The following is a 19,509-nucleotide window of genomic DNA, read 5'->3' on the forward strand; positions in this document are numbered from 1 at the left end:
GGAGGTTTTACTAAAATTATGTAAAGCATTAGTTAGACCACAGCTGAAATACTGTGAACAGTTTTGGACTACTTGTATAAGGAAAGACAGACTGGCATTGGAGGCAATACAGAGAAGGTTCACTAGGGTGACTCTAAATATGGAAGTACTGTCTTTTGAGCAGGTTGGGCCTGTTAGTTATTTGAGTTTAGAAGAATAAGAAGTGACCTGATTGAAAGATACAAGATGCTTTGTGGATGTGATAGATTATTACCAGTAAGTTAATTTCCTGTTGTGGGAAAGTCTAGGACCGAGGTTATAATCTCAGAATAAGAGGCCTTCCATTTAAGACAAAGCGAAGGAAGAATTTCTTCTCTCAGAGGGTAGTGAATCTGTGGGTGATAAAGAATATTCAAGACTGAGGTAGAAAGTTTTTTTAATAAGGGAATTGAAAGTTATGAGGGAAGGCAGGAAACTGGGGTTGGGGATGATCACATCAACCATGAATGGCATTGAATGGCAGAACGGACTTGATGACCTGAATAGCCTACTTCTGCTCCTATATCTTACAGCCTTACGCTCTTATGGATACTGTTCAGGCAATAATGCCTGTACTGATCATTTTAGCTTAGTTGAGTTGAAGATTATCGGTCAGAACAAGTGATGCTTCAAAATTGGAACGCAGGCTTTCTGTCCTGCCACTGACCAAGATATCTCCACATCAATGGCCTGGACAGAGTGGATGTTGGGAAGATGTTTCCATTGGTGAGAGAGTAAGGGACCCTAGGGCTCAGTCTTAGAGTAAAGGGATGACCTGTTAGAATAGAGATAAGAATAAACTTTGGAAGCTGGAGAGTGGTGAATCTATGGAATTCATTTCCACAGAAGGCTGTGGAGGCCATGTCATTGAATATATTTAAGATGGAGATAGATATGTTCTTGATTGTCAAGGGGATCAAGGGTTATGGGGAGAAAGTGGAATAATGGGATTAAGAAACTTAGCTATGATTCAATGGCAGAACAGACTCGATGGGCTGAATGGCCTAATTTTTGCTCCTCTGTCTTATGGTCTATCACCCTGCCTCAATATGTAAGCCTTCATGTGAGACCAGATTTGCTTTAAGTTCAAAAGTACAAAGTAAAATTTAACAGTTGTTTTCTGGCATTATTTATTCAAGCAACATTAATGGTTTTCATTTATAGACCTCAGAAGAAATCTTATTTGATGCTAAGAAAATATGCTGGACAAATATTGGGTATAAAAATTTATTGTCACAGAAAGAATATTCAAGGATTGACTGTTCAGTGCAACAATTGTTAGTTAAAAAAGGTGGGTGTGAAATGCGCAGTTGTCATTACAATTAACAATGTTTTATGTCATGTGATAACAGGCATCACATGTTTGGGTGGCTAAATTGTCATTTTCTAAATGATCTCCTTTAAAGTTACAAAGGCCAGTTGTCTGAAAAAGTCAGTTTGTTATTCACAGAACTGCACTTGCAGCATTGTGATATTGTACTCTTCATTTCCAGTAGAGCAGCTTAATGTAATGTAAATATGTTTGAGTTACATAGTTTACATTTTTCCAGCTATTCTTATTAAATGTGAAGCACATTGTATCAACTGGCATTAAGTTTTTTTTAAAATGAATTCCTAAATTCTTCAGAACAAAGTTGATTCAACAATTGTGTGCTTTGTCCTGGCTCAAAATCTTTGCATAGATACTTTGATTTTTGTTTAGAAAGTTATGTCATGATATCATTGAGGAGAAAGTGAGGTCTGCAGATGCTGGAGATCAGAGCTGAAAATGTGTTGCTGGAACACATTTCCTGAAGAAGGGCTTATGCCCAAAACGTCGATTCTCCTGTTCCCTGGATGCTGCCTGACCTGCTGCACTGTTCCAGCAACACATTTTCAGCTATGTCATGATATCACCCCATTAACTGGCATTTCTGAGAAACTGTCACCAATCAAACCTGAAGCATGCCAGATAACACTAGTTTTGCTGGACAAATTGTTTGCTATAACACATGTTTTGTTAATGCAAATTCACTATAACATGATTGACAAATTGGGACACTGTTACTAAAGTGCGAACTTTTAATGCATGTATTGGTTATAATGTGAAACTGGCTCCGTTAGTTTAAATGGCGCTGCTATTACATGATCTTCTTATAACACGGGATTGCATAAGGACGTAATTTTCAAATTATAGCAGAACCAACTGTAGTTTAAATGCTTTGATTGATTATCTTCCATGGTTGGAGAGCCATTTCATTTTTTAAACTTTTGGCATTGTTGACATAATCTGTTGAGTAAAATGAAATTAATATAGTCAATGACGGTATAAGTTCGTACTGTGTGTTGGTTGGAATGAAGTTGACATTTTGGCCCTTTAGCATGTTTATTGCTCTAAGTAATGAACCACGGATGATCTGCAGCAATATAGTCTTCCTGTTGTGTTTTACATAATTTCTCTCCTCAAATTTATTATTTTTCTAATTATTTAATTCTTTCAAAGGTTGAAGACAGATGTAAGAAGGCTATTTAATTTGTAGCATGCAACTGTATGAGGTTTAAAATTAACAACATTTGAATGACACTAGATAGTAGCTTCCACACGCTGCATTGTATGGAGTAGCTGCTAGGTACAAAATATACTGTGTGAAAGGCAGTTAACTTTATGTTAGTTAGATTGTTTTAAAAAAATGTAAATATGGACCGAGATAATAAAAACCAAGATAATAAAATAGATTGAACTTTCCACGGAGTACCTAGTTCTGGACTGCAAAAGAGAAATGTTATCTGTGAAGAGCTTCCAAGCAGGATTATTAAGGTATAAGCAGGTTTTGGTGTTGGAACCCTGAGAGGTATACTGGTTGTATATCCATAACATTAATCTTTCATCAGCCTGCTGCTCAGCCAAAACCAACAAAAAGAGGCAGATGGCTAGTTACCATCCCACAGAAATTGAACGGCTCAGAGACAGCCTGCAGGTACTCACTTAGTAGTATTTGACATTTCCATGCCTCTCATAATTTTATATACTTTTATCAAGTTGCCCATCATCCTCCAACGCTGTAGCAAAAATAATCCATGTTTGTCGAACCTTTTCGTATAGCTAATGCAATCCAGTCCAGGCAATATTTAGTAAACTACTTCTGGACCCTCACCAGAGCTTCCCCATCCTTCCTACAGTGCGGCAACCAGAAATGCACACAATACTCGAAACGTGATCTGACCAAAGTCTTACATAATTGCAACTGACTTGTTAACTTTTAATTGAATTGAATTGAACGTGTACCGAGGCACAGTGAAAAGCTTTGTCTTGCGAGCAATACAGGCAGATCACATAGTTAACTAGCATAGATAGTAACTAATAGGTAAACAGCAGCAAAAACAAAAACAGCGCTCTCTGTAACCGTCTCCGATCTTGAATGGTACAGTTGCCATACCAGGTAGTGATACATCTAGGCAGAATGCTCTCGATGGCACACCTATAAAAATTGGCAAGGGTATTCGCCGTCATGCCAAATTTGCTCAGCTGCCTGAGGAAGAAGAAATGTTGTTGGGCCTTTGTAACCAGTGCGTCCACATGAAGAGCCCAAGAAAGCTTGTTGTGGATGACCACTCCCAGGAGCTTGACACTCTCCACTCGTTCCACCTCTGTGCTGTTAATGTGTAGGGGGGCATGAGTAACATCCTGCCGAAAGTCAATAATGAGTTCATTGGTTTTGCTGGCATTGAGAGCTAGGTTGTTCTCAGTGCAGCATTTTTCCAGGTCTTCCACCTTCCGTCTGTAGTCTGTTTTGTCGCCATCTGATGTTCGACCGACTATGGTGGTGTAATCAGTGAACTTGTAAATGGCATTAGTATTTGGCGACGCAGTCAAGGGTATAGAGTGAGTATTGTAGGAGGCTGGGGAACTCCCCAGTGTGAGTGTTAGTGAGGATGAAATACTGTCCCCAGTTTTCACTGATTGTAGCGTGTGGGTCAGGAAACTGAGGATCCAGTTGCAGAGAGGGGGGCTTAGTCCGAGATCAATAAGTTTTGTAATCAGTCTCGAGGGGATAATAGTGTTGAAGGCTGAACTGAGTTCTTGGGAGGAGAGAAGGACAATAATATGGCATCTGACGTGGATCTATTGGTCCGATAAGCAAATTGGAGTGGGTCAAGAGTAGTGGGGAGGCTGGCATTGATTAATGCCATGACCAGCCTTTCAAAGCACTTCATGACCACTGAAGTTATTAGGGCCACTGGATGGTAGACATTGAGACATGCTGCATGAGCCTTTTTAGGCACAGGGATGATGTCGGCCCTCTTGAAACAGGCAGGGACAGTTGCCTGCTGCAGAGAGAGGTTGATGATGTCCGAGAAAACCTCGGCCAGTTGATCTGCGCATGTTCTGGGTGCATGGTCTGGTATTCTGTCTGGTCCCATAGCTTTCCTTGGATTCACACGAAGAAAAACTGATCTGAACTCTGATGCAGTGACTGTTGGGATAGGTTCATCAGGACTTGGTGGAATAGGTTTACCTCTCTGTCAAAATTATGCTCAAAGCGAGTATAGAAAACGTTAAGGTGATCTGGGAGGGATCTGTGCTATCTTGCACAGTCCCTTTTTAGAACCTGTGATGTCATTCAGTCCCTGCCGTAGTCGCGAGGTATCTGTCTGGGTCTCTAGTTTGGATCGGTGTTGGTATTTGGCTGTCTTAATGGCTGTGTGAAGGTCATACTTGGATTCCTTATATTTGAGTGGGTCCTGATCTGAAGGCCTCACGCCTGGTGTTTAGCAGGTTCTGTATGTCCTGATTCATCCAGGGTTTCCTGTTGGGGAACACCCGGATTGACTTCCTCAGTTTGCAGTCCTCCACACACTTGCTGATAAAGTCTGTGATGGTGGTGGCATACTCGTCCAAGATACCTGTGGACTGTTTGAACATGGCCCAATCAGCCGATTCCAGATTGCACCGGAGTTGATCCTCCACCTCCTCCGACCAGCACTGGACCTGTATCCCGAGGGGGTCTCCTGCTTGAGCTTTTGTCCGTAAGCCGGGAGAAGAAACACAGCATTGTGGTCGGAGTTCCCAAAATGAGGGCGGGGGATGGAGCATCCTTCACAGTGGTTCCTTCATGGTTTTATACTTAATACCCTGACCAATTAAGGCAAGTGCTCCATATGCTTTCTTTATCATGTTACCCATATGTGTTGCTACATTCGGCAACTGTAGACTTGCACCCCAATTCCCTCTGAATATCAATGCTGCTAATGATCTGGCCATTTATAGTATATTTTGCTCTTGCATTTCACCTCCCAAATACATCACCTAACATTTGTCCAGATTAAACTACATTAGCCATTGCTCCGCCTAACTTTGCAGTTGATCTTCATACCGCTGCATCTTTTGAAATCCTTTCTCACTATTTGCAAACTTACTAATAAGACCACCGATGGAAATGTGTTGCTGGAAAAGCGCAGCAGGTCAGGCAGCATCTAGGGAACAGGAGAATCGACGTTTCGGGCATTAGTTCCCTAGATGCTGCCTGACCTGCTACGCTTTTCCAGCAATACATTTCCATCTCTGATCTCCAGCATCTGCAGACCTCACTTTCTCCAATAAGACCGCCACCTTGTGATCTGTCTTTGAATACTTTTTGGCCTCAGGTGAGGTTCCAGAGGACTGGAGAATGGCCAATATTGTTCTTTTGTTTAAGAAGGGAATTATAGGCCAATAAGCCTGATATCAGTGATGGGGAAGCTGTAGGAGAAGATTCTGAGAGATAGCATTTATTCATATTCGAAAGTGAATGGATTTATTCGTGATAGGCAGCATGGCTTTGTGTGGGGAAGGTCATGTCTCACCAACTTAATTGAGTTTTTTGAGGCGGTGACAAGAAAATTGATGAGGGAAGGCAGTGGATGTCGTCTACATGGACTTCAGTAAGGCATTTGATAAGGTACCTCACGGCAGGCTAGTACAAAAGGTAGAATCTCATGGGATCTAGAGTGTGCTGGCTAGATGGATGTAGAACTGGCTTGGTCATAGAAGACAGAGAGTAGCGGTGGAAGGGTGCTGTTTGAAATGGAGATCAGTAACTAATGGTGTTCTGCAGGGATTAGTGCTGGGACTTCTGTTATTTGTAATATATAAAAATGATCTGGAGGAAAATGTAGATAGTGTGATTAGTAAGTTTGCAGATGATACCAAAACTGGTGGAGTTGCAGATAGTGAGGACAATTGTCAAAGGATACAGATGGATATAGATAGTTTGCAAACTTGCCCAGAGAAATGGCAGATGGAATTTAATTCATTTTGAAAGATCAAATTCAGGTGTAAATTATACCATAAATGGCAGAACTCTTCGGACCATGGAGATGCAGGGGGTTCTGGGCGTACAGGTCAACATTCCCTGAAAGTGTTAACGCAGGCAAAAAAGGCAGTCAAGAAGGCATACAGCATGCTTTCCTTCATCAGCCAGGGCATCGAATACAAAAGTTGGCAAGTTATGTTACAGCTGTACAAAACTTTAGTTCAGCCATATTTGGAATATTGCATGCAGTTCTGGTTGCCACACTACCAGAAGGATGTGGATGCTTTGGAGAGGGTGCAGAGAAGGTTTACCAGAATGTTGCCTGGTCTGGTTTAGTTATTAGATTACTTACAGTGTGGAAACAGGCACTTCGGCCCAACAGGTCCACACCGACCCACAGAAGCGCAACCCACCCAGACCCATTCCCCTACATTTACCCCTTCATCTAACACTATGGGCAATTTCGCATGGCTAATTCACCTAACCTGCACATTTTTGGATTGTGGGAGGAAACCGGAGCACCCGGAGGAAACCCACGCAGACACGGGGAGAATGTGCAAACTCCACACAGAGAGTCGCCTGAGGCGGGAATTGAATCCGGGTCTCTGGTGCTGTGAGGCAGCAGTGCTAACCACTGTGCCACCATGCCACCCTTAAAGGAGAGATTCAATAAATTCAGATGGTTTTCACTGGAAACACAGAAGCTGAGGTCTACAAAATTATGAGAGGCATAGATAGGATGAAATAATCAGAGGCTTTTCCCAGAGTGGAAAAGTCAGCAAGAAGACGGCACAGGTTTAAGGTGAGAGGGGGAAAGTTTTCATACAGAGGGTGGTGAGGGCCTGGAATGCACTGCCAGTGGAGATGGTGGAAGCAGACACATTAGCAGCGTTAAAGGCGTATCTTGGTAGACACATGAATGTTAGGCGAACAGAGGATTAGAAACTGCATATTGCCAATAGATAGCAGGTCTAAATAATGATTTAGGAATTAACACAAGCTTGATGGGCCAACTGTTCCTGTGCTGTATTGTATTGTATTTTCATCCAAATAATTTATATATATTATAAACAGCATAGGTCCTGGCACTAATCATTGCAGAACATTATTGTATGTCTCCAAGACATCAGAGGAGTAGCAGCACAGCATGCGGGCTTCTACCCAGAGTCAATCTGCTCTGTTCACTTTTACTTTTCTTTCTTCCTTCACACCATTATTTTTCTTATTTTATCTACTAGAAGAGTATAACGGAAGTAGGAGTATACTTAAAAGGGAGATCAGGAGGGCAAAACGGGGACATGAGATAGCTTTGGCAAATAGAATTAAGGAGAATCTAAAGGGTTTTTACAAATATATTAAGGACAAAAGGGTAACTAGGGAGAGAATAGGGCTCCTCAAAGATAAGCAAGGCGGCCTTTATGTGGAGCTACAGAAAATGGGGGAGATACTAAATGAATATTTTGCATCAGTATTTACTGTGGAAAAGGATATGGAAGATATAGACTGTAGGGAAATAGATGTTGCAAAATGTCCAGATTACAGAGGAGGAAGTGCTGGATGTCTTGAAATGGTTAAAGATGGATAACTCCCCAGGATCTGATCAGGTGTACCCGAGAACTCTGTGGGAAGCTAGAGAAGTGATTGCTGGGCCTCTTGCTGAGATATTTGTATCATCGATAGTCACAGGTGAGGTGCCGGAGACTGGAGGTTGGCCAATGTGGTGCCACTGTTTAAGAAGGGTGGTAAAGACAAGCCAGGGAACTATAGACCAGTGAGCCTGACCTTGATGGTGGGCAAGTTGTTGGAGGGAATCCTGAGGGACAGGATGTACATGTATTTGGAAAGGCAAGGACTGATTCGGGATAGTCAACAAGGCTTTGTGCATGGGAAATCATATCTCACAAACTTGATTGAGTTTTTTGAAGAAGTAACAAAGAAGATTGATGAGGGCAGAGCAGTAGATGTGATCTATATGGACTTCAGTAAGGCGTTCGACAGGGTTTCCCATGGGAGACTGATTAGCAAGGTTAGATCTCATGGAATACAGGAAGAACTAGCCATTTGGATACAGAACTGGCTCAAAGGTAGAAAGGTGGTGGAGGGTTGTTTTTCAGACTGGAGGCCTGTGACCAGTGGAGTGCCACAAGGATCGGTGCTGGGCCCTCTACTTTTTGTCATTTACATAAATGATTTGGATGCGAGCATAAGAGGTACAGTTAGTAAGTTTGCACATGACACCAAAATTGGAGGTGTAGTGGACAGCGAAGAGGGTTACCTCAGATTACAACAGGATCTGGACCAGATGGGCCAATAGGCTGAGAAGTGGCAGATGGAGTTTAATTCAGAGAAATGTGAGGTGCTGCATTTTGGAAAAGCAAATCTTAGCAGGACTTATACACTTAATGGTAAGGTCCTAGGGAGTGTTGCTGAACAAAGAGACCTTGGAGTGCAGGTTCATAGCTCAAGTGGAGTCACAAGTAGATAGGATAGTGAAGAACGTGTTTGGTATGCTTTCCTTTATTGGTCAGAGTATTGAGTACAGGAATTGGGAGGTCATGTTGCGACTGTACAGGACATTGGTTCGGCCACGGTTGGAATATTGCGTGCAATTCTGGTCTCCTTCCTATTGGAAAGATGTTGTGAAACTTGAAAGGGTTCAGAAAAGATTTACAAGGATGTTGCCAGGGTTGGAGGATCTGATCTACAGAGAGAGGCTGAACAGGCTTGGGCTGTTTTCCCTAGAGCGTCGGAGGCTGAGGGGTGACCTTATAGAGGTTTATAAAATTATGAGGGGCATAGATAGGATAAATAGACAAAGTCTTTTCCCTGGGGTTGGGGAGTCCAGAACTAGGTTTAGGGTGAGAGGGGAAAGATATAAAAGAGACCTAAGGGGCAAATTTTTCACGCAGAAGGTGGTACATGTATGGAATGAGCTGCCAGAGGATGTGGTGGAGGCTGGTACCATTGCAACATTTAAGAGGCATTTGGATGGGTATATGAATAGGAAGGGTTTGGACGGATATGTGCCGGTTGCTGGCAGGTGAGACTAGATTGGGTTGAGATAACTGGTCGGCATGGACGGGTTGGACCGAAGGGTCTGTTTCCATGCTGTACATCTCTATGACTCTATGTGGCCCATCGAGTCTGCTCCACTATTCAATGAGATCATGGATGATCTGGTAATCTTCAAATCCATTTTCGTGCCTTTTCCCAATAACCCTTGATTCGCTTATGTATCTATTGCAGCGTTGAATATACTGAACCCATCCCTGCTGTAAAGAATTCAACAGATTAATTACCTCCAAGTGAAGAAATGTTTGTTGTAAATAGGAGATCCCTTATTCAACATTATGTCCTCTGGTAGCAGATTCTTCCATGACAGGAAGCAATTTCTCCAAATCTAAATTCTCAAGTCTCCTAGAAATCTTGTATGTTTCAATAAAGATAGCTCTGAGTCTTCTTAAGTGCAATGTGTATAGTCGCAACCTGCTTGGTCTCTCCTCATAAGGCAATCCCTCCTTACCCAGAATCAAACTAGAGAACCTTTCCTGGGACTGCCTTCAATACCAGCATATCTTCCTTTAGATAAGGGGATCAAAAATATATTCTAGCTATGATTTGACTAGTGGCTTGTATAGTTTTGCAAGACCTCCCTGTGTTTACGCTCTATTTTCCATGAAATAAACGCCAACATTCCATTTGCCTTCCATATTACCTGCTGAACTTAGTATGCTCACTTTTTGTGATGGAGGCCTACAAGCAAGATACAAAAAGAGCAGAGATTGACAACTGGAAGCAGTTATCAATAGCTGTTACCTCTAGAAGATGTTTGGAATGGTTTTCGAAGAGGTGACGAGAAACAAAAGGCTCAACCTGCCATGAGGAAGGACCAAAGAAGAGAGAGATCAGAAATGTTTGCATTATTTCTGCCTATGTCTTTCTCTGCAACAAAGACTTCCATGTCAGAATACGGCATTTAAGTCACACTAAATGATGTTTAAGTATTAACCATCACTATAAGCCATTGCTATCTTACTCAGTAAGCTTCCAGTCTGCAAATGTTATTGACTTGTCTTGTTCCTAACCTCCATGTTGTTCACTTACTGAGTATATTTAATAAATAACTCCCTCCATGAATTGACCATTTCTACCCTTTCCCACAGGGATGGTATGTATGATTAAAATAGACCTACATGAAACAAAACTGAAAAATGTTGACTTTTTTAATTGGCATGAAAATCATATTATCAGGCATATTAACAATAACAAGATAAATGTAAACATTGTTTATTTTAAAATATTGAGTAGTTAAGCTTAATGCTAAATGTTTACATTATGTAAATGAGTAGACCCCATTTTGTGTAACATGCTACTGCACTTGTTTACTTGATGGGAGATATTGTGATCATCAAAGCTGAATCTTAATTGGGATTCAGATTAACCATGTGAATGATTTAATTATTCACTTGTTTTATCTGATGAATAAAAGCTCCTTGTTAGTGACGATCATAGTATAGGTCATTCATTAATCACTGTTCCTCTCTCTCTCTCTCTCTCTCTTTGCATGAAAACCTGATCAGAATTTTTAGTAGCCTGTTATACATTTTACATTTAGGTATTCTCAATAACACACTTCTATTTTAAATATGTTTTTACCAAGTATAAAGATGCACATATCTGAATCTCAGTAAGATACTCTTCCCAATAAATACTTCAATGCTCATGTTTTTATAATTTCTTTTTCTAGTATCTTATCCCATACAGTCATTTATTGTTGATCTTGTAATACTTAATTAAACTAGTAGGTCTAAAGTAAATCAACACAATTTTGTAATATTGAATTGCGCTTACAGCTTGTTTTGAAGTTGGCATGTAGTTACTCTGCTAGCCATTTTTTGTAACGCACCTACAACTATTGTTATAGAAAATACATGCATTGATTGTAGATGACATTCAGTAGGTCTGTGGAAGAATTGGGTTTAGTGGACCAAATCCTGCAACTAATTCTTGTAGGTATTTTCTAACCAACCTGTTCAGAGACTATATAAGACACCTCTGGAAAAGATGGTAATTGAACAGGAGGCTGGAGGAACACAGCAAGCCAGGCAGCATCAGGAGGTGGAGAAGTCAGTGTTTCGGGTGTAACTTAAGATCTATTAGCCATCAAGTCTGCTGGGAATTTATACAGGATGGTTAAGTAAAAATTCACTTTAAAGCCAATCTTTGCGTGTTCCACTTGATAGTTTACTAACGATAATCCATTTTTCTACTTTTTCTCTCCACGGGCTCTAAATCTATCTATCCACTCACTCCTTCTTCCTGTTCTCCACCACCCATCACCAGCATAATACCACCTTATCCTAGCTGCTGTCAGGACTTTCATTCTGTTTTCTCTGCACAGATGCTGCCAAACCTGCTCAGTCTCTGTTTTTGTGTGGTTGAAATATAAGATTAATTCATCCACCCAAATCAGCAATGAATTACCGTCCCATATGTTTCAGGGTAATACTTGAGCTCAGAGATAGAGACATTACAACTGACCATAAAAGCCCCAACTTTTTAAATCAAACTGTTCAAACATGTTATTCCTGTAGAAGGTGGAACAGAACCCAGGTCTTCTGGCCCAGAGGTCAGGATGCTGCCACTGGACCACAAGACCCCAAACTGGAATTCATATTTGATTGTAAGTAAAGCTTTTTTTTAAACAACCAGCTCCAACATGTTATGACCAACCTCTCAACCTAGTGAGGGTTGAACCCACCCCTCCTAGCTCAGAGAAAGGGGTGCTACTACTGCTTTACAAGAGTCCCAGTAACTCAGTGTATTTTTCTATCTGCTCTTACTTTATTGATATTAGCTCCAAATTTCTATTTGCCAAACTTCATCTTCTACACTATCGCACCCCTTCCTGCCACCCCTGCAAACAAACAAGCCATCTGTCATAGTGGTTCACTGCTAATGATTCACCAGCATTTTATTGAAGAGCGCCTACTTGGCTGAGAACGTGGATGAACAGCACATCTGCTCTGTCTTAAATCAAAATCTCTACTCCATAGGGTCATGGGAAAAGTGCAAAAACTAGCTAGCCAATTATTTGCTTTACAATGTAGTGTATCTCTTCTAATACTACAAAGCTGACTCAGACATTGTACAGATTATTGAAGAAAACCGATTATTGAAGCTCCTTCAAGATAACGTTTCAGTTAAGAAAAATGTTGAAAATGCTATAGTCAGTGCTTGAAAAGAATCTTATTGATACTGCATATAAGTAACCAGTAACCTGGGTAGAACACTTCCAGACCTATTGTCAACAATCTGTGACAGTGTAGACATTACTTATAACTAATGAAGGTATGTTTCCTGTGCATCGTGCAGCTGATTCTCTGCTTCCTTCAAGATTAGTTGTCTGAACTGTTCCCTCGGCCAGCAGGAACATTTTATTTCCAATAAAGAAGTCCCAGGAAACTAAAATTGAAATCAATCCACTCCAATTTTAGTCATAACATCTGTGCACTCCTTACTTCTGCTTATAAGATCTTTTGTAGACAAGCAGGAGGCTGGGGGAACACAGCAAGCCAGGCAGCATGAAGAGGTGGAGAAGTCAGTGTCTCGGGTATAACTTAAGATCTATTAGCCATCAAGTCTGCTGGGAATTTATACAGGATGGTTAAGTAAAAATTCAGTAAAAATTAAGTAAAAATTTAAAGCCAATCTTTGCGTGTTCCACTTAATAGTTTAGTTTACTAACGATAATCCATTTTTCTACTTTTTCTCTTCACGGGCTCTAAATCTATCTATCCACTCACTCCTTCTTCCTGTCCCCCACCACCCATCACCAGCATAATATCACCTTATCCTAGCTGCTGTCAGGACTTTCATTCTGTTTTCTCTGCACAGATGCTGCCAGACCCCTCATGTTTTATCTTATCCCACATACAAAATGTTTTATAATAAATAAAAGGAAATACAGTAGATGCTGGAGGTCTGAAACAAACAGAGGAAATACTGGAGAAACTTAGCATTCTGGCAACATCTATGGAGAAAGAGAAACAGAGTTGATGTTGCGAGTCCAGTATGACTTCTTCAGGACAAAATGGATTACTATGGTTTGTCGTCTCTAATTCCATATAAATGCAATCTTGCACAAGGGTTATGCTCCGTAAGACCAAAAGGAAGCCATTGAGGTTTTTTTTGTGCCCTCACTTCGGTAAGGCAATTCAAAATTGCTGGCATGGTGGCTCAGTGGTTAGCACTGCTGCCTCACAGCGCCAGGGACCCGGGTTCAGTTCCAGCTTCGGGTGGCTGATTGTGTGTAGTTTGCACATTCTCCCTGTGTCTGCATGGGTTTTCTCTGGGTGCTCTGATTTCCTCCCATAACTCAAGATGTGCAGATTAGGTGAATTGTCTGTGCTAAGTTGTCCGTAGTGATCAGGGATGCGTCAGTTTGATGCATTAGGGATAAATGTAGGGGAATAGATCTGGGTGGGTTACTCTTCGGAGGGTCGGTGTGGACTTGTTGGGCCGAAGGGCCTGTTTCTACACTGTAGGGATTCTAATTCTAAAACTGCTCTGGCTTCCCCGCCCTCTTCCTGCAGCCCTGAAACTTCATCTGCTTCCAATATTTATATAATATTCCTGCAAAAATGCAATAATCTTTTCATGCAGTTATGATGGCAAAGCATTACATGAATCAAATAGCCACATCATGGTTTAAACTGAGTTTAATTCATTGCAAAAAGGACAGTTTGATCTGTGAATAAATAAGATGGATATGTAGGCATAGGGATGATCTTTTAATGGGTAAGTTTAATCAACTAAATATATTTTACAACCTGTGTTGGAAAACATAATCATGGCATCAAGAAGATCGTGAGAGGTCGTGCTTATCTTGACCTGTTATTTGTTTACGGCCTAAGTGTTGTGCAGGAAATGGAAATTATTGCAATTATGCTAAACATGTTAACACAATCTGGTAGATGATGTGATTAACATGTTTTTAGAATGAAGTATATAATTGTTAACATTCCCAATGATAGACCTAGTTGATTTTGATTTTCATTCTTGATGTTTTAAAGTCAATGTCAGGCTGGCATTTGTTCCCATTCCAATTGTCCTGAGAAAGCTTTACCTTAAATCACTGCTGATGTTTAACCCAACTGAATGGCCATACTTAAGATTCAGCCACCTTGTGTGGGATTTGAATCTTGCATAGACTGTAAAAGGTCGGATGATTTCCTTTCCTAAACAATTATTTTGTATCCTTGGATTTTACAATAATCTAATTGTTTCCAGGTCATTTTTATTGATACTTGCTTTTCCTGTAAACAGAATCATAAAATACTAAAGAGAAGAACATTCAGCCTATCATGAAAATAGTAATGATTTTCACTTTCAATTCTAACAGTAACTTTCCAGAATGATTACTTCCTCAAGATTCCAAATATTCACAATGAAAAACATGAACAACTTGTCCACCTGAAATCAAGATACAATAAATAAAATCAATGGCTTTGACGTTATTTAGATGGTAATTCTAGAAAAAAAACTGAAATGAAGCAAAGTAAATCATTGTCCAGGGATGGATTGTATGGTAGAGAGCTGAGAGAGACAAAGATAGCAGAGGTCTGTTTCCATGCTGTACACCTCTATGACTATGACTAAGGAATACTGAGTTGTTATAGTACTGGACACTGGAGGGACATTAGCAAATTGGGATCAAGCAAGCATGTGCCCAATTTTCCAACTATGATAAAATAAATACAGAGCTGAAAATGTGTTACTGGAAAAGCGCAGCAGGTCAGGCAGCATCCAAAGAGCATAAGCCTATGCCCGAAACGTCGATTCTCCTGTTCCTTGGATGCTGCCTGACCTGCTGCGCTTTTCCAGCAACACATTTTCAGCTCTGATCTCCAGCATCTGCAGCCCTCACTTTCTCCTAAAACAAATACAGGCAATATAAATTTACTTGATCCTGCTCATGTAGAAGTGGAGAGATGGGGAAAATGGTGCACTCCAGGTTCTTTCTGAATAAATGCATTAAGATGGGAGTAATAAGATTCTTCAGTAATTATCTTACAATCTTGTAGAATTTGTAATATATATTCAGTATAATGTAGAAAAGTATATATTTATGGATTATGAGAATTTGAAAAATGGAATTGTTTTGACATTACTTGGTTCAAGAAGAATTTATCTTGTGATTTCTTTTAAAAGAAAATCAAGACTTAAGGAGAACTGTGGGTTATTTATTGTTTACTGAGAAAACAAATGATTTAGGAAAAGGAGACAACTCAAAGCTTTTAGGAAGAGATAAAAAGAATTATTTTATAACCTTAATGAAAATGAAACATACTTGGAGAGAAATTAGCGAGTTTTGAGAAGATTTGTAGTTCAGATTGAGGTTGTGGATGTATGTTTGCTTACTGAGCTAGCAGGTTCGTTTTCAGACATTTCATCACCATACTAGGTAACAGCTTCAGTGAGCCTCTGGATGAAGCACTGGTGGTATAGCCTACTTACTATTTATATGTTTGAGTTTCCTTGGGTTGTTGATGTCATTTCCTGTGCTGGTCATTTCCTGTGGTGAAGTAATTTCCTTTCTGTTTCTCAGAGTATGGTAAATGGGATCCAAGTCAATGTGTTTGTTGATAGAGTTCCGTTTGGAATGACATGCTTCTAGGAATTCTCATGTGTGTCTCTGTTTGGCTTGACCTAGGATGGATGTGTTGTCCCAGTCGAAGTAGTGTAAGGATACTAGTGAGAGTGAGTCATGGATTCCAAAATGTCTATCACCCAAACACATTGACTTGGATCCCATTTACCACCCCCTGACATTACCATAGGAAATTACATCACCACAGGAAATGACATCAACAACGCAAGGAAACCCAAATTTATAAATAGAAAGCGGGCTATATCACCAGTGCTTCATCTGGATGCTCATTGAAGACGTTACTTAGTATGGTGACAAAACGTCTGAAAATGAACCTTCCAGCTTGGAGAGAAATGCTAAGATCTGTGCCAGCATCAACTTGCAATAGTCCCTGTTTTTGGTTTGCCGTAGACTTTGGAATTTTTGGCTGTTGGGGAGGGAAAACATGACCCTTTCTGCCTCTCCCAAGTAAGTAAACGATAACCTTTAAAAGAAAACCAATGGAAGAGTTATCTCAGTGAAATTTTTGTTGCAAAACTGAGGATCTTCCAGAAATCAGTATCTCTGATCTCCTCAAACTCTAAAATCCACGGAACTGAATCTAACTGATCTTCCAACTGAAGTGAGGACTTTCCATCACTCTGTAGCCAACAACTTGATCGCATCAGTGGAAAGCCAAAAGATTTGCAAAACTCATCTCATTCTAACTTTTAATTTTGGACTTTTGCATGTGGAATGAACTGCCAGATGAAGTGGTAGCTACAAATGCAGTTCAGCATAAGTACATGAATATGAAAGGTTTAGAGGGATATGAGCCAAGCACAGGAAAGCAGGACTAGTTTAGTTTGAGAAACTTTCTTGGTATGGACAAGTTGGACCAGTCTGTTTCCATGCTGTATGACTACGTACCAGGGTGTTGTTTGTGTTTCTCATTTTTCTTCCCACCCATTGTACATCTACAGAACTGTATTATCCTATCTCTGTATGACTACAGTACTCAAACACCAGAGAGAAATTTCTTTCTCAATCACGTCTAAATGTATTCCTTTCAATTATTGGTCTTTCGTGAGAGTTTGATAGACATTTTCTTGATTAAGCACACAACTGAGCTCTAATATTTTTAGCTTCAAATAACCCATTCAAGGTTCTGTACAAACATTTCTGCTCTGGCACTTTCAACTAAATATTTTTCAAAGGAATTACCAAACTTTTCTGAACTCACTTCTTTCTCTAGGAGAAACTGCATCATATAGGTGTAACATCTAACTTCAATCAGGATTTCTGTGAACTGAAACCAAAAGCTTTCAAAGCTATGGTCTATTTCAATAAACCAAAAAGAAATTCCTAATGTTCTAACTCAAGCAAGCTGTTCTTCATTGTTTACTCTGAATGCTTGTAAACCACTCTGCAAACAAATCATCAGCCGAGGGTGCACTCCCTTATAGATTTTAATGAATGGCTGAAACCATCAAATTGCCTTCCACCTGAAGCTGACCAGATGCCTAATCTCTGGCTGCTTCTTCAATCAGCTCAAGGTGTGTAAGTGATCTGCTTACCCGATTATGCTACTAAAGTCTAAACTAGAAAGAGAACCCAGTGAGGTGAAAGTCTCTGAGCTGGTGGAGGGTGCAATTGAAAGCCTTGTGTATTTTCCTGAGGGTTGAGCGAGTTCCTCCTTAGATATAGAGGTTGTGTCAGCAATGTTGCTGTTTGAAGCCACTGGGTCTCACTCATATTGCACAATAGAAATAATCAGTTGTGAAAATGGGAAATTGTTCAGAATAACAGTGAATTTGTACTATTGTTAATGGGAGAGCAGCACAGCAGTCAGTTGGCTGGATCCGAAGCTGGTGGCTTTTTCCCCAAGTTTGGTCACCCTCTTCCCCAGCATCTTATCCTCATAAGTGGGGAGTTTAATGTCCACCATACCATGGCTGGTCTTTAGCCTCTTTTCCCAATTAGGAAAGATTTTTTCCAGGAATGACAAAGGGTGGAATTGAATATAATGTTAGTAGATGGAGGAGCATTTGGAGTGATGCAGGTGGTGAGGTGTCCCCTGAGTGAAGACACAAGTCAGAAAGGCTTTGTAATTTGGAAGGATGAGGTAGGTGAAAGGCATTGATGGATTGCAACTCTTATTATTGCACACTATGAGAGGTGTGTGCAGAGGCAATTAGTGGTGGTAGACATGTCATTAGTCTTCTGGCACTATTGGGCAATTCTTTTATCCCAAGACACTTCAGGTGATTTGGCTGACTGGTGACATTAGCTTGTTTATCAACCACACTGTCAACCAGTACTTCCAGGTAACAAAGAAACAGGCTGACAACAATGGCACTGCAGAATATGAAGGGCATTCCTGGCTTGTATAGTGTTATATGCTTTGGCTTAAATGTGGTAGTAGCAGCATAAATGTTGCAAAAAATTAGCAGCAGCAAGGACTGCAGTTGATCCTGCCATGCAGTTGCAAGAACTAGGTGTGTGAAGCCTATTTGCACAATTTAGTGAACTTACAATAATCTACTTTTGAGTAAAAGTGACATGTCATGGCAGATCACCTTCCATGAATCACACTGAAGATGGGTAAAGTTCACCGAAGATGACTCTGCCTCAGGAACTGTTGCTGCAGCAGAGAAACTACTATAATTATGCTAAAAGATGTGGTAACTGATAACTGGACTTCGATAAAACATTGGCCAGTCAACATGGATTCAGTAATTAGTGTTTGACAAGCCTTTTAGTCTGTTTTGAGAGATGTAACTAGTAGAAAATGGAGAAACCAGTGAACAGCATTGGGGTTTTCAGAAGCCTTTTGTTTACTGACCTCTGGGACCTTTTATCAAATGTTTTTTTTGATAAAGTGTAAACCAAATGGAATAGGGAGAGTAGAAATAAAAATCTATTAGTCTATGCAGACTTTTAAGTATTAAATTCAGGATATGGGAAGAGTGAGAAAATGGCATTGAGGTAAACTCAGTCTCCAGTGCCATTCAAAGAAATGGCCTGCTCCTATATGCCATCCTTCAAGGTATAAATTGGCTTAGTTATTTGTGGGGAAACAACAGCAAGAAATACACTTTTTCAAACTAAGTCATTCCAAATGTAAAAATTGATCCATAATATGTTCATTAAGATAAAGGTGCACTGAAGAATGAAATAATATTTAGTCTTTTTCTGGAGCACCATTAATAGATTCTGAATTCAAATTTAATCAGCCGGCACACGGTGTCACCATGACTGGATTTATACTCAAAATGAAAGAATGTTTATTATTTAAGTTCTTTAATTCAAAGTTTAAAACGTTGTCACCAGTGCCTTCCTACTGGCATTATTTTTTAAATAATTGAAAAATTTCTCCCTTTTTCCTATTAATTATGCTGTGGTTTAAATTCAATGTTAATGAGTTAAAGTAGTAAATATGGCTTTTGGATCTTCATACTAGGAGATTGCTCGCCATCTACGACCTTGCAGTTTGCGTGCCCTTTTTGGCAAGAACAAAGTTCAGAATGCAGTACATTGCACTGACCTCCCCGAAGATGGAGTTCTGGAGGTGAGCAAAAATTTTAG

At 40.2% G+C, this 19,509-nt stretch overlaps 1 protein-coding gene across 4 annotated transcripts in view; it reads left to right on the forward strand.

Annotated features, from left to right (window-relative positions):
- The window catches only part of nme7 (NME/NM23 family member 7), a 140,129-nt gene that overhangs the window by 119,886 nt on the left and 734 nt on the right, over positions 1–19,509 (forward strand). For all 4 annotated transcript variants that reach the window (XM_043700893.2, XM_043700891.2, XM_043700892.2 and 1 more), the window contains one exon: positions 19,385–19,492. In XM_043700893.2, coding sequence (XP_043556828.2) covers positions 19,385–19,492 — 108 coding nt within the window. The remainder of the gene's footprint in view (positions 1–19,384; positions 19,493–19,509) is intronic.

Source organism: Chiloscyllium plagiosum, unplaced genomic scaffold, assembly GCF_037043375.1.
Source record: "Chiloscyllium plagiosum isolate Xiang-an unplaced genomic scaffold, Cpla_swu_hap1 HiC_scaffold_12, whole genome shotgun sequence".
NCBI classification, from domain to species: Eukaryota; Metazoa; Chordata; class Chondrichthyes; order Orectolobiformes; family Hemiscylliidae; genus Chiloscyllium; species Chiloscyllium plagiosum.